The sequence below is a fragment of the Pyrgilauda ruficollis genome, unplaced genomic scaffold (assembly GCF_017590135.1).
Source record: "Pyrgilauda ruficollis isolate IOZ18807 unplaced genomic scaffold, ASM1759013v1 scaffold15, whole genome shotgun sequence".
Classification (NCBI taxonomy): Eukaryota; Metazoa; Chordata; class Aves; order Passeriformes; family Passeridae; genus Pyrgilauda; species Pyrgilauda ruficollis.
The window spans coordinates 10,532,159-10,548,268 of NW_024513654.1; the positions used below are offsets into that span (position 1 = coordinate 10,532,159).

At 41.3% G+C, this 16,110-nt stretch overlaps 1 protein-coding gene across 1 annotated transcript in view; it reads left to right on the plus strand.

The window, feature by feature from the left end:
• The window catches only part of SORCS1 (sortilin related VPS10 domain containing receptor 1), a 258,603-nt gene that overhangs the window by 227,037 nt on the left and 15,456 nt on the right, over window positions 1–16,110 (plus strand). The window contains exons 19-23 of the mRNA XM_041461224.1: window positions 5,268–5,454; window positions 9,332–9,465; window positions 11,308–11,431; window positions 12,413–12,525; window positions 14,852–14,983. Coding sequence (XP_041317158.1) covers window positions 5,268–5,454; window positions 9,332–9,465; window positions 11,308–11,431; window positions 12,413–12,525; window positions 14,852–14,983 — 690 coding nt within the window. The remainder of the gene's footprint in view (window positions 1–5,267; window positions 5,455–9,331; window positions 9,466–11,307; window positions 11,432–12,412; window positions 12,526–14,851; window positions 14,984–16,110) is intronic.

Consider the following 16,110-nt stretch of genomic DNA (forward strand, 5'->3'; position numbering starts at 1 on the left):
CAATATTGCCTTAATAACTATCATGTGTTGCATTTTATGAAGTATTTTGGAAGTGTTTAATAAGCCAGGCATCATACTTGAACTGGGAATTTTGCTCTTAAATTTCCACAAGATAAGCAGAATACCAATAGCATTTTTGTCATTGCGTGACAGCACATAAGACAACTAGCTATGCTTAAATGCAAATTTTTCATTACCTAAACATGCTGCCAGTTTAAAGGTAAATCCTTTGCCCTGACTGGGCTACATGCAGACACTCAGGGCTGGTACCTCTCACACTGCAGCATTCAACAAGAGTTGTTTCTCAGCCTGAAAACCTGAATCCTTGCTTTATTTTTGGATAGCAACAAAAGAAATCCAAAATGTGAAGTTACAAAGGCACTTTTCCTACTTAAGTTATTCAACCCAACGTCCTTGACATGTTTTGCTTCTCTGTTGTAGAAAACAGAGGGGTTTTTTTTTAAAGTGTGCTGTTTCTGTGTGCCTGCCTGATCACATGGTCAGGTAGGTCTCTTGCCGTCACAACCACAATTGTTATTTGTGTGTTGGAGTTATTGGTATGAACATCAGACACTTGTGCTGCTGTACTGCTTCAGCAGAGACTCTGAAAGCTGCAGCCTCCAGAGCAATGCTGTTCAGCACAATGGCTTTCAAACTTGTTTCATTCCATTGCTCACACATCTTTGCTGAGGAAATGGATGGTAAAGACATTCAGGGCAGGAAGGTTCAGGGCTTTGACTGTTTCATTACAGATAATTCACAGAGAAACTGCCTCATCTAATTTATTTTTTTATCTTGATAAAATGACAGCCAAAAATCTTTGACATTCCAGGTCTGCCTCAGTTCTCACTTGGCGAAGTCACTCCACTGGGAGTAGATTTTGGCTTGCTTTTAACTGCTTGCTGCTGCTGTGTGATGTTTGGATTAGACTAATGTGTGGGGAAAGCTAATTTGTTCCTACACTTCAGGCCACAGGCTACAATTCAGGCAATCTGAACTCATTCCTGAACCGCTCTCTGAGCTCCTTCTGCATGACCTTGAGTAAGAAACTTAAACTTTCTGATGTTTTATTCCCTTCTGCCTCATACCCCCCATGCCTTGCATTTGTGTAGTGATTGCTCATAAATCCAGAGGACTCTTGTCTTACCATGTGAACATACAAATGAAGCCCTGAATTTCCTAAAGACTGCCGTGGCTCTCTGTAATGACAATGTTGATACATGGCTGTACAAGGTACACTGTGTCTTGGGTACATTTAATGAGCTTGGGGATCCTGCTGGGGGCACAGTGCCATTAACATTTCCCACCTCAGCACTATTGTTTGGTGCAATTCAGTATTCAACTCAGCTGAAGTTTCTAGATGAGCTTAGCATTAGGATTGTTTGATTGCTGATGTACTCAAATTAAAGATGCAAAGCTAGTAGTAATTAAAAGCATAGTCTGTATTTTTTTTACGGTATCCCACTGTGTTCCCTCTTTTGATATCACAAGTTTGTTAGTAATGATTACAGAAATATGAAACCTTCATCCTAACTTTCAATGCACATGCTGTATCACGTCTGTTTATCTTACTAGCAGCACTACACTCCTCTAATAACACACAAATAACACAGTATGTACCCTTCCCTGTACCACTGTCATCTGAATTATAATTGCATTTTCTGATGAGGACAAGCTGGTTGGGAGAAATCAGAGCCTTTCATGCATTTTTAAGTTCATTGTTGAAATTCCATGAAAATGTATGAAAGTAGACCTTGCCTTCCTAATGACACACAGCACTACAGTCTTGTAATGCACTTCCAGTCACACAAGTTGAATTATTCTGCATAATCCTGAGAGGCTGTTATTAATCCTGTGGGACACAGAAGATCTAGTACTGTAAAAAGAGCTCATAGCTGAGTTGAGCTGGCACAACTTGCAGTCAGGATGAATGATGTGATCAGTACAATTCACTATTTGGTGTTGAAAAAGAAGTACATGTGAAAAGTATCAAGCTATTTGCCCTGCTAAAAGGCACCTTTCTATTCAGTTTCTGATTTGAAAAATTAAGGCCATGTCTCTGAAAGCAGGGATTTGCACAGGAAAGCATATTTTTAAGTTCTTGCTGAAATTGGATCTGAGTGTCTGGTAAAAATTAAGAATGTGCTTTAAACAGATGTAGATTAAAGATATGTCATGTGTAGATTCAGTTCCATTAAAAATATCTTTGATGAATGATTTCTTTTGGTGACAGGAAAATACCAAAGAGGGAAAGGGGTTAATCTAAAGAAAGCACAATGAATTAATCCATGAAAACTCTCCAACAGCAGCTGTGTGTTTTTCTTGCAAAGGCTAATTAAATCTATTGTCAGCATCTCTGAGGAAGACACAGAAGTTGGTGCATAATTAAAGACTGAAAAATGAAATCTGAAACATGGGAAGCAAAATTATAAATCTTGAGCCATGTTTGTTCCATTTTTTAATACTTCCATTTAGATACAAATACTCAAAGTCAATAAGGAAAATGCATTATTACAACTTTCAGGGCAAGATTCCAGTGGTGTTTTTGAGAGAGAGAATCTTGCTAGGTGGGTCTCACATCTCACATCCACCAAAATACTGAGAGCTGCATAAAAGTAATCAAAATATAAAAATATTGTTGCAAACTGTATGGGGTGTTTTTTGATATACCCTGAGGCAGGAAGCTTCCCAGTTTTTTGGTAACATCCAGGGCTTGTGTGCACTCAAGGCTCCTTTGGTCAAGATGCAGGAAAAATGTGCACTTGGCTTAGGAGGCAGGACCAAGAAGCAGGGAGAGAGGAATATTTTGTATATGCCTGAAAAAAACCCTGGACATTTATTGAGAAAATGCTTTAGAAAACAATAAATTTCTGATTTACATTTTAGTAACTAATGTTTTCTAGGTAGGTAAAGGGTTTAATATGGGGCCTTGGCAAACTTGTTTTTAGTTATGAGGGCTTCTTTTCAGGCTAAAAGTTCTTAAGGCTCAGCATATGTTTAAGCCTTTAGCTGCACAAAAGCCCTTATCAAGACTGCAGAGAAAGGGGTCAATCTAAAGAAGACACAATTAATTAATCCATGAAAACACTCCAGCAGCAGCAGTGTCTGTCTCCTGCAAGTAATGCAGGGAGTTTTGCATCTGCCAAATTTGGGCTAAAAGCTTCAGAAAAATCCTGTTGTGGAGTATTGAGCCTGACAAAATAAAAAAAAGAGAAGCTGGAAAAAGCAGCAGGAGGGGGTTTTGCAAGATGTATGGATAGACATCGAATTGTTGCAGTACAAAATTTCTGTTGGTAAAATAACCTCTTGCAAGTGGCTCTGGAGAGATGCTGGAGACAAGAGACAGTGACAGCTGGGTTGGTTTAAATCAGTGTGGGCTGTGTGGGAAATATTTGGATTTTGGCTCATCTGCTTTCTCTTCCTGTCTTAGTCTGTCCGTGCTCTTACCTGGCACAGATAAAATATTAGAACAAGTCAAAATACAGTCTCTTTGTTTTCCTGACTTCTCTCTCCCACTTCCTAAGCTAGAATTTTTAATGTCAGGTATCCAAAATGTGGCGTTTTCAGAGGAGTGTTGCAGCCTGGATCTTACTGAGTGGAAAATGTGTTTCCAGTTCAAAAGGTTTTAAAACTGGAAAGGCCAAGACAAATAAAAAAGAATGGCGGAGCAGCAGCTGAAGCTCTTCTCTAACTGGATTTTCAGTTGTTTCTGTCAGCATCTTCTCTACCTAGGAATTGAAATCTAAATCTTGTATGCCTTAGAAATGGCTCCTTTCCCTGGATACACCTGTAGACTTCATGAGTTTCAAGGCTATGGAGAAAATGAAGACAAGATGATAAAAAGGTTCATTAGAACACAAATGTTGACAATTGCAGAAATGAGGCTATTCTGTCACCCTTTTCATCTTCCGCTGCTACCTCAGATATGTGGAGAAATATTCCACGACCTGAAACAAACTTCAACGGCATGGCCTTGAATATCCTCAGAGCTGGTAAATCCAGCAGGGTCACTACGGTGGCACAGTTTAACCATGTGAAAAGCTTTTGTCCCAGCAGCATGGCTTTACTGTTCAAAGACATCATCTCCTTCTGAGTAGGAACAGACAACTAAAACCCTAATAATGATGGACCTGGAGGCATTGGGAGATCATCAGAGAGTACTTCAGAGACCTCTGTATTTGACCCGAGTCCTGCACTGGACTTGAGATAAGAACAGTCCCCCTCTGAAAGATGTTCAGAGGTCATGTGTGTTCACTTCTGGCTGTGGAAGCAAATCCCATTTGGTGAATTCTGTTGGCTCAGTCAAACAGACACGAGTGCCCAAAGCACTGCATCATGTTTGAATCTGCACATCTTTCTAATAACTCAGCTCAACAAAGGACAGAACTCTGTTCTTAAGACCATTTCCCCTGCCACACCTTCAGTTTGGGATTCTCCACAACAGAGCAACACAGTTATTTTTGTCTCATCTATTTGAAAGCAACAGAGCTTCCAGCAGGGTGCCAGGGCCATGTAAAAACAACTTTAGTCTATTAAAAGAGAGCATCTGGGAAAATTTGTTGCTCTTGCCACCATCAGGTATAGCTCTGCTCTTTTTGCTTTCCATTCAGGCAAGCCTCCACTATTTCTGCCTTCACAAGTTATAAAAAGACTGAGAGAACATGAGGAATATAAAAGTTCTGTTACAATTTCCTCTTATAGTCACATACATTCACATCTCTTTCTGATGTGGACACTTGCCTGATGCTATCCATTCACATGGGTTCCTTTCATTCCAGAAGGGAAATTGGGCATCCAGAGGACTGTATCTCTCTCAAAGGAAAAAAGGGAGAAAAAGGAAGAAAGAAAAGGAAAAGGAAACAAACCTAAAGTAAATGAAATGTCCTTTCATCAAATTTTTGAAAGGTTATTAATGATCAGCTATTCATTTTCCATCATTCCAGAGAGTGGCCACTGCTTCAGTGCACCAGGCTGGGGAGGTGCTCCACAGCAGTAGCCAGCAATGTGAACATAGCCAGCACGAGCACCATGCAGAGCCAGAGGGGGGTTTCCTAGGGGGTGAGAATGTTCAAAGGTAAGGCAAGATGCTGCATCTCACACAAAAGGGAGGGATCTTTAGCAGCCATGGTTGTTTGACAGGTCAGTGCAGGCTGTTCTTCTGGTACATCAGGCCTTGTTGCTATTTTCCGGTTGGTCTCGCTCACCCCGCTGATCCCGTCTCTCAAAAGCAAACGGAGTCTGTTTTGATCCTTTCTCTTCCACCACAGGGAGACCTCCAGAGATCCCTCATCCAGGTGGATTTTGGGGACGGCATCGCTGTGTCATATGCCAACCTCAGCTCAACAGAAGATGGGATCAAGCACATCTACCAGAACGTGGGCATATTCCGAGTGACCGTGCTGGTGGAAAACAGCCTGGGCTCTGACAGCGCTGTTCTCTACCTGCATGTAACGTGTATGTATCTTCATACCCCTTGTTAGCTGCTGGGTTTCTTTTAGAATTATTACTTGGAGCTAATGGTGACATTTGGAATTTGGCAGCTGGGTCCAGAATGGTGGGAAATGATGAGTGCTCACCTGTCCTCCAGACAGACTGTTGATTCCAGACTGAGAGGAAACATAGATTCATTAAGGTTGGAAAAGACCTCTAAGATTATTGAGTTTAATCAATAAATTTTGCTTTTTTAATCATATTCTACCTCTAGTTTTGGATAGTCTAATTTGGGACACCTCAAAGGACTGTCCAGCCCTTTCTGAAATGCACTTTTAGTATCAAGCTTACACTTCCAGAACAACAAAGACACCCAGAGATTTTTAATGACTTTTAAAAGCTTTGAATTTTACTTTGAGAATGTCTTGCCCTCTAATGAAACACACCCACCTCTGGGATGGAAACCAGTGCTTTTCAGTGTTTCTGTTGTCATAGGAACCAAAATCTTTGTATTAAATAGTACTGACAAAAAAAAAATTGTCCTCACATTGCTTTTCTGCTATTCTTTTTAACATTTTCGTACTTCATATATGTCTGATTTACAACTGAAATGTATCACAAGTTCTTGGATAAAACCAACATTGTATCCTTTCATATTTATTCTAGCACATGGTTATGAACCTAAAGGGTCAATCTATTTATCAAAATTCGTTACAATGACTTGTAACATTCCTAACGGATTTTGCTTGGGGCTATAAATTTCTTTATACAGTAGGGTTTTTTGTTTGTTATTTATGTCTTCACTGTGTGCCTCTGTGCCAGATTAACTGGGAAAAAAGGAAATTCCAAAACTTGAAGTTATGTTTGCAGAAATACTGTTTACCATCTACCAAACAAACTCCACATATTGTGTAGATGATTTGGCACATTCCCACACTTTACCTCTAGTTTTGGGGTTAGTTCACACAGCATGAAAACAGGTTTCTCCCTTTTCAGGTTAGGAGAGCAGCTCTTTAATGAAGAACCATTGTGTCAACAGATGGGAGCAGTGGGAGGCAGGAGTGTGGGAGATGGGATTTTTATGGAGGACAAGAAGGAACAGGAGCAACTATCCACCTGAATGTCCCCCTTCAAAAACACCTTTGGTTGGCAGGTGTCCAGCCTTCACTCACTCATAGTTTCTTTCTGGTCTACAGCTGCTCTAATAATTTTCTTGAAGGCTTATGAACCATTTGGATTGTTTAAGCTGTACAAGAAATAAACAGTATTCAGATTTGTTTGTGTGACTTAGCAGCTGACAGTGTATGTTTCTGTGTTTTGCATAGGTAATACCAGCACAGGACTTAAACTCTGAGTGATCATTGCAGCCAGGCCCAGATTATGTGTGCCAGACTCCCTGGAGAAGTGACAGCTCTAAGGGATATTCTCACCTTTCTCTACATGACAAGAATTAGGGACTGCAGAACAGGTTACAAATGAGCATGGTGCCACTCAGACTAGCAAGAGACTTGCTGAGGACAGGGATATACAGTAGATCCAGCCCCCTCCAGAGTATAACACCCTGATACACAAAAGCTTCTAAATCCTGTTTGAAAGCTTGCATTGCCACTCTGCTGAGTATTCTGCTTGGGGTGTTTGAGCTTGGCCTTTGGGGAGTTTTGCAAAAATATCTGTCCTTAAAATAGACACATATACTGTATTGTAAGATCCACAGGCAAACAATGTGCAACCTGAACATGCAGAGTTTTTGGAACAGCTACAAACTGGGTGATCCCTGGTTGTAGGGTAAATACATGAGTGTGTGCAGCCAAGTCTGGGCCTTCCAGCATCTTCCTTACCTGTGGCCAGCCCTCTTCCTGCAGGAAAAAACTGCAGGTACTGAACCTTAGTGCTTGTGGTCTCAAAGATAAAAGTAAAGCCTTCATCCCATGCTCTCCTCATCCTGCTGCAGCCTGTGCACAGAAGCAGTGTCTTTCCTGCAGGTGCTCCAGGGATCCAGAAATGCAGGTTACTGTGAGACAGGGGCATTTTGAGTTGGATGGACAATATAAACTGTGGTATGTAAACTGCTCAAACCAACAGCCTGTCTCTTAGCTGTCCTGAATCGTCAACATTTTCTCCTGAAAAGTTAGTTTTGGATTTGCCTGGATGCTTCAGAATAACATCACCTGTGCAAGTGAGCCTTTTGAGAAGCTTCTCCCTTTCAGTTTTCTGGAGCTTGTACAGTACTTTTTTCCTGGGACAGGTGAAGGCCATAGCCTCCATAGCCCTGCATGAAGCTCAGAAGTTAATGTTCTTGGATCCTCTTCAAGCTTACCTGGGAGAAAGCAGTCTCCTACCAGGAGAGCCTATCCAGAGTGAGCTATCCCCATCTGCTGGCCAGATACTGGCTCAGCTTTTCAGCCTCCTTGCCCCAGCTGTGCTGGGAAATGCTCAGGCAGAGTTGGGTCGCTTGAGCCGTTCTTTCATATCCCTTCCTAGCCATTGTTTGGGGAAGGTCCAAGGAGGTGCTGGACGCTCTGTGCCATGCAGGATCCTTTGAGATCTGTTCAGAGCAGCGGTGCAGTAATGTTGGAGGGTATCAGACTTTTCATGGGCTCCATCATTACAGTTGTCACTGCATTTAGCTGGGGAAGTTGCCATTTTTCAGGTCTTAGGGTCTTGCTGAAAGCAGGAACAGCCTGGTGATGGAAATGGATCTGAGCAGGAGGATGCCATTAAAATCACAAGGGTGCAACTGTGGCATCTCATGAATTTCCAAGAGTGTTGACTGCTGCTTATAAAATGCAAAACAAGCCATGGTCTCAAGTATAGCAGGCTTTGGTTAATCTGATCATGGATAACTCTTAATTGGGCTGCTTCAGCTTAGGCAGTGGCTGTGTCTACAGCCCAGGGAAAGATGCATTTCAGTAATAAATCAGGAACGCTGGTCCTTATTCTGGCATTGTTTATACAGTCTGATTTGGGAGAGTTTTTTCCCTCACTCTGCCTATTGTGTTATACAGGATGCTTTCTCCAGAGTATGGTGTTCATTTAGGCTGAAAAGCAAGGTCTAAGTGGTGATTCATGCATGGGGTATATCCTGAAAGTTCCTCCCTGGAAATACATCTAGCAATGCATCTCTGCATGGCTGTGGTTCTCATCACTGGGGAGCTCACAGACAGAGGATGTGTAGATGTGGCCTTTATTTGTTTAAAGAACCCATGTCCTCATGTGACCTGAGGTTTCTTTATTTTTCTTTCCTTGTCACTCAGGACAATTGCTTTGTTCTCTTAGTGAACAGTCAGAACACATTTTAAAAATAATCTATAGAACAAGATTTAACAACAAAGGCCCATCTGTTTCCAGAAGATGGGAAATGTGTAACCCTGGGCATAATGTCACTTGTCGAATGAATTATGTTCTGTTTATACTGAAGAAATAAAAGAGTTTATTGATGAAAAGGAGAGAGTATAAGGTAACAATAAAATGCAGGCACTCAGTGAATAGCTGCCTTCAGAAAGAGTTTCTGAAGTTTCTGAAGTTCACCAAATCATAGCAGTTTTCTAGCAAAGATGCTTCATATCTACTGAAGCCCTTTGTCCTGCACATTCTTCTGTCTTCCCAGTGAAGGCCACATTCACACAACAGGGCTCTGTCCCTACTGTAAAAGTCATATAAGCTCCTGACTTCATGACATTCATGCAGGAGAGAGTCCAAGTTTTTCAGCTCCAAGGTTCAGGGGTGGCTCCTGTTCTCTGAAGAACAGTTTTAAGCCTTCCTCTCTAGGAATGGTCCAAGCCAAAACATTCTGCCATGTCCCTCAGTGATTTAGGGAAGACTTCCCTAAACCAATGGATATTCCACCCAGGCTGACTTTTCAGATGGAGGGAGAACTCAGCTGCTGCTTCTGTTTCTGCAGGCCCCTTGGAACATGTTCACTTATCTCTGCCCTTCGTCACCACGAAGAACAAGGAGATCAATGCCACGGCAGTGCTGTGGCCAAGCCAAGTGGGAACACTGACTTACGTCTGGTGGTTTGGAAACAACACAGAGGTTCGTATTCCTTAGGGACTGAGGTCAAAATAACCCTGGAGGAGCTCTCTGACAGAAGAGGGAGGGAGAGAGGGATCTGGGAATGCTTCTGTGTAGTCACATATGCAAGAAAATTACAAACCAAATTCAGAGATACTAATGGGCCTTGGAGGTACTGACATGGAAATGTAAGTAGTGCTTTGTGTTTGTGGCTGTGACTTAGCTGTAGGCTTTATTGCTATTTCATGCAAGCTGTCAAGAGCTTTCTTCCTTAATTCCATCCAAGGTGAACATAGTTAACCAATATCTGGAAGAGTTTCTATTGTTTCTCTTCACCCTCCTTTCTTCAGTAACAACAAGAAAAAAAAAAGTAGGGCTTTGGAAGATTTTTTTTAGGAAAAAAATCTTTCAATCTGAAGCTGTTTTTATATCTGGAACTGACCTATGCTGAGCCCCAGCACCCTGTGCTAAACCACGTGTGCAAGAGGACCTTATTATCGTGCTGGATGGTGGATGAAATGGTTCCCAACACACCTCCCTGCCCCAGGGCTCTGCTCAGATATGAGAGTATCACCCATCACATTCTGCTGCCTTTGTGCTTGCAGTCTTGGTAAATCTGCACAGACATTAGAACTGTTACTTCACATATAATTGTGGCTAAAGTACCCAAAAACCCTAATTAGTTTCTGAGGGGAGAGGTTGTCATGGATTTTGTAGAGCCAAGAGGGACCTTCATAATCACACATTGTTCTCTTCTGTATAATGCAGATTGTAGAGTTTGATCAGTACCTTCTGTTTTATTTAACTTTTTCTGACTAGGGCAGGACCTGACTTGTTGTTGTTTTGCATTAATACTTTTCCTCAGATGATGGAAAATGAACTGCTTCTCCTTCTGACCATCTCCTCTAACTATTTCCCCGCAGCTAATTATTCTGAGTTTGAACTCATGCACCGTGTTTGTAGTCTGAATTTATCTAGTCTGGGATTCAAGCTGTTGGATCTTGCTATGCCTTTTTGTGTAGATTAAAGAATTCCCTGTACTATCAACAATCATCTCCCCCTAGAGGTACTTACAGGCTGTGTTTGTCACCTTTTAACCTTCCCTCTGATCTCCTAAGCTCCTAAGTGATCAGGGTTGGTCTAATTCTGTTCTCATTGAAGTGTGAGTTTTACTATAGACTACAATGGCAACAGTTTGACTTAATACTTAATACTGGGTGCTTTGAAGATCTCACCCAGAGTTCATTAACAAGTGAAAAGAGAAGTTAAGACAGAGTCTGCTGGAGGACACAACTCATTGATGAGCTTGTTCACAGCTGAAGGGATCTCTGTCCTCTCAAGCATCAGCAAGTAAAAAAAAAAAGGTGTGTCTGCATCTAAGGATAACATGGGACAGCAAATGTGAAATCTTTATTTGGCTGGTTCTGTGACAACCCCCTTGAGTCACCTTAAATAAAGCACTTACAGGAGATTCAGGAAAGGAGGGTGCTACCTGAACAGTGTGTGTTGCAAGCCTTTATATCAGGATCTGGGCCTCCCTGGGGAGTGAGCAAAGGTGGGCATTTAACATGGGATCCAGAACAACCAACATGCCAAATGGAAAGGAAGCACTGGAATTTTACATAGCTCCTATGGGAATTATAGGTTCCTTACTCTGAGCTTCAGGAGGACATCCCTGTCTGGGATTTGTGTGCCCTCCCTAGGAAATTTGCTGCTATCTCACAGGGCCCCTCCTGAGTCTGAAATTTCCAATCTGGAGCTAACTCCTCAAACCATCCCAAAAGGTTAGAGAGCCAAACTCATTTTTGCTTTTCTTTTTCCATCCAAATTAACTGAATTTTTCCTTGTATAATGTGTTTGCAGCCACTGATCACATTGGAAGGGAGCATCACATTCACATTTTCTGTGGAAGGGATGAACACCATCACTGTTCAGGTCTCAGCAGGAAACACCATTCTTCAGGACACAAAGACTATTGCAGTGTATGGTGAGTTCTTTCCCTTTTATTTCATAAAGGATTCTCCATAGTCAACATTTAGAGAGCCAAGTTAGCTGGCAGCAACAAGAGGTCTTTATTCCAGAATGCTTTGAGTGAGATTATAAATTGAACTCCAGTGTCACCAGTCCAGTGTAGTATCTCTGAAGGCCACTGATTGACATCAGTGCAGAGTGACACAATTGCAGAACATTGATCTCCTTCCCAGAGCCCTCTGCATGTGCTCCATCACTTCTTTGTTCATCCTACATGATTGTCAAAATGTTAGTTTGTTTTGTAAGCTGGTTTTCCCCCTTCTTGGCCAGCAGAGGCCTCTTAACTCACACAAAAGCTGCTCAGCTTGAAAGATAAATCAATGCTGTGTGCTGCAGTTCTGCACAGAAATCTGTACTGATTTGACATTGTTCTCATGTGTCAGAAGCAGTTAGGGCACACAAATGCCATATAGTGTAGATGGAGCCTAAAACCCACTGGGAGTCCCAGTTTTAGCTGATAGTGATCGATGTGGGCAGCTCTGTTAACAGCAACAGACATTGGGTACATTTTCCAAGGCTAGTCTTCTCCCCATATTTTTCCCTGTTCCCTTCCAATTAAGATCTCTAAGGTTTGGGGCACATCTGTGAGAGTCCAATCACAGCTTCCTGCAGAGGGTGTGCCTGCTCCAGAAGTCAAATTGAAGGTAACATTTCATTTACATTCCCAACACAGCTCCCTTTGCAGTGCTATTCATCCACTCAAGTAAGGACTGATCACTTTTTCAGTTCCAAGGCACTCCAGTGATGAATCTCCCAGATCCTTCACATCTCTCACTGAGTCTCTCAGGTGCACTGCTGGATTCCCTCACAGTCTCTGCACCATCTGCAAACTGATTAAGCAAAACATGAGCTGCACCAGGTTTCAGAAGGTTCTGCCCCCTCATTTGGCATTAAGGCATTTCAGTCTTGACTCACCACTCTGTCATTGTGTCTGCAGAGAAATTTCAGTCCCTGAGGTTATCGTTCTCTCCAAACCTTGATGACTACAACCCAGATATCCCAGAGTGGAGAAGGGACATCAGCAAAGTAGTCAAGAGAGCTCTGGTGGAGGTAAGCTGTGTGCATAGCCTGTGTTACAAGGGTTCTGGTTCCAGATTTGTTTCTTCATTAGGACTGGATCTGATGTTCTCTCAAGGCGTCTCTTTGTTTCCACCACCCAGAAATGGAGAACTGACAGTGTTTGAGGCCAGCATCCTAAATTTTAGCCTGGTAAATTATCTCATCCTATGACAATCTGGTGCCCAGAGTCAGCCTTCAGTGTGAAGCAACACTGTTCTAATGGAATTGCAAATATGCTGTAGAAAACTTGTGAGACCAAAAACTAAACAATTTTTACTACACAGAAAAGCACGACAGCAAGTACTTTAAGTCTTTTATATAGCATGAGTCTCACAGGGCAGGATTGGATGCTGGTTTTTTCTGAAGTTCTTTCTTTAACTATGGAACACAATGTCACAAAAATATTCTAGTGTAGCTGAAGATTTGCATTTGAAATTGAGGAGGTAAGAGCTAGAAGAGATATCTGGTTTCTCAGCTCAGTAGAAAAACAGTGCAAGGAATTGCTTGAAATAATATTTCTGCTTTTTTAAAAATAAAGGTTCTCAGATTTTGGAAGGACAAAAGGCTTGTCAATGCTGTTAGCAAGCTTAAGTGTTATCTGTGGCATCATCTGTGCAAAAACTAGAAAAACTGTGCTAATCAGATGCATAAACCTGTATGGATTGTTTCTGAGGTTTTTTTTCTGGAATTTTGTCAAAAGACATGAGGAAAGGGGAAAAAAAGAGCATTTTTCTGGGGCTTAATCTTCTGATGTATTTATATCTGTATCAAGTATTCAGGGATGCATTTATCTTCAGGATGAATTTTCAGAATATAAACATCTCAATAAAGCAAAACCAAGCCATAAAAAAAGAAGAATTGTAAAACCACAGTACCAAGGCTACATTCCAAAAGCAGAGCAGTGAAAACACAGAGTCTTTTTCTTATTTGATTGAAAAAATAAAAATTGATAGCTAATTATCCATCCTTATATAGCTAAATGATTCACCTTAAACAAGCCTTTGTTAGCAGTTCCTGTGAAAATTAAAGATAAACCCAGTAGATTTCTACAGCAATTAAGTAAAAGGTATAAAAATGAGTCAAATAACTAAATAATTCAATAGGAAATTATAGCTGTGCTATAGAATTTTTATGAACTTTTATTAAAGTATTATATTCTTATTACAGAATATCATCAGACCAGCATAAAATTCTGCCTAGAAAATTATATTTCTGTACTAAAATGTGATCTTCACTCTGAGTAGGGATCATTTCATACTATCACAAAATATCCTATTTCTTGTTTTGATCATAATTATTTGCTTGCATCATTGATTTTCTGATTACTGTCTCCCACTTCTGAAAAAAAAAATCTCCCAGCCTCTGAAAATTAAGGCAATACTGTGTCTTTCTTGACACCTTAAAGCAACCTGTTAGGCAAGCACAAATAATGTAAGCCCTGGCTTCACAGAATACTCATAGAGACTATAAGAAACATTTATGTATTTAGAAGGATTTTTCTAAATCCACTTTACAAAACAAAGCAAAATTAAAAACGGGAACAAAGACACATGTTTTTCCTTGGTGTGTGGTGGAGGGGATTCCCAGGTTTCCCCAGACTGTCAGCAGTCACGCTCGGGTTATCCACAGGACAGGCTCAGAAAATGGTGATTTATGATCAGTTTTGCTGACCCTTTGTCCTGCATCCACCATTTACTCCAATGAGCAGCTCTTCCATGTCTTTGCTCCTGAGCTACCATGGAGAAGAATTCCTGAGATTTAGGTCCAGTTAATGTCTGAGAGGCTTCCAAGTCCTTACTGCAAGGGAATCTCTGTGGTGCATGTGTGATCTGTCCGTGTATCTGCAGGCACTTTTTTCCACCTCTTTAAAAGTGACCAACTAAATTCAGCACTTGAAAACTTCAGGTTAAATCAAACCCTTGAGATTTAAGTGCCTTTGGTGGATAATTCACAACAGAAAGGCAATGGAGGAAGATTCATTACATTATGTTTCTCCTTCCTTTGGCTAACAAAACTTCCTGAGGGCCAGAGTAGGTCCTTTTCTGGATAATAACTCAGCAATCTGATTTTATAGCATCAGCTGAAACATGAGATTGGAGATGACCCTGGTAGTAATGCCTTTAGGGTACTTTTTTTTTCTGAATTTTGTCTAATGTGTCAAAATTAGGGATATTAAAGTCCTAACTTAAAAATTTCAGCCAATGAGACATACGAGATACACCCTACACAATGAAAGTACTGTGATGCCTTAACAAAGAAGCTCTCAGCATTCAGTGCCATTTATACTGTTTCTGTCTCCATTATTTCTCTGTATCAGGCTACAGGTATTTCCAGCAAGCATGTTCTGATTGCAGTGCTCCCTGGCCTGCCCACATCTGCTGAACTCTTCATTTTACCATATCAAGATGCCACAGGAGAAAAAAAAAGAACAGCATCAAACCTAGAGCAGGTATCGTGCCCATTACTTGGAGAAGTGTGTGTGTATGCATTTCTGTGTCTGTGTGTGTATATGAGATATATATATCTGTATGTATATGGGATTTGTATATGGTTAGAACTGATAATTATGGTAGGAATGCATCTGATTCACTGGAGTACATATTACACATTACATCCTCTTTAGGGGTTTTTTTATGCTTCTGATTTTTGGGGGGGTTGGTTGGAAGGTTTGGGCAGTTTTTTTGATTTTTCTTTCCCCAGCATTGGAAACAGGTTTTGGAGCTGTCTTTAGCAGTTTAGATGCCCATTTTTGTTTCCTTAGAAGTCTTGTTTACTACATGGAAGCAGGAAGAAAGAAGGAAGGATTTGGGGGATTAGTTCCTGCCAACAGGAACTGTAGAGTAGCTTCATGAAGCAACGTTTATGACACTGTCAAGAGTTCAGAAAGTACTGGAGGACAGATCTGGGTGGTAAACCTGGGCAGTTTGTTAGTTTAAGGCACAGGGATTGGATTGGAGAATCTGTCTGCCTTCTTCATGGTGCTGGAAGTGGGGCTGAGCCAGTGTGGATTGTTTTCTGTCTGAGCAGCTGAAGTAGGTTATGATGACTGAAGGACTCTGTCTCTCTGCAGACCCAAAAGGTCCTGCCAACCAGATGGGCCTAGCAGGATTGTAATTAAAAGATAAAACACTGTGCTGGGCAAAAATCCTGAAATGACATAGAATTATAGAATTGTTCAGGTTGGAAAACACCTCTAATGTCGTCAAGTTCAATGGATAACCTAGCACTGCCCTGTGCACCACTAAACTATGTCCTCTTGTCCCATAGCTCCTTTGCTGTCTCTCAGATTAGTAGCTCAGATTCCAGGGGCAAAGATAACTTTGGCCCTGAGGCAAGCATCACTGTACCTCTGCCTCCCATACTCCATGTCCATGGCTCAAGCCATGTTGACTTAGCTGTGAGCCTCACACCTCCAGGTCACTCTTATTCTGAAGCTCTCCCTTGCTCAGCATTTCTAGCTGTCATCTTTTCTTTTGACAAATGACCTTCTTAAATTTTCACCATCCATGTAACAAACAAAAAATGTGGAGATTTACTGCTCTGCAAAATCTTTCCTTCCTTTTCTCCTTCATTTCC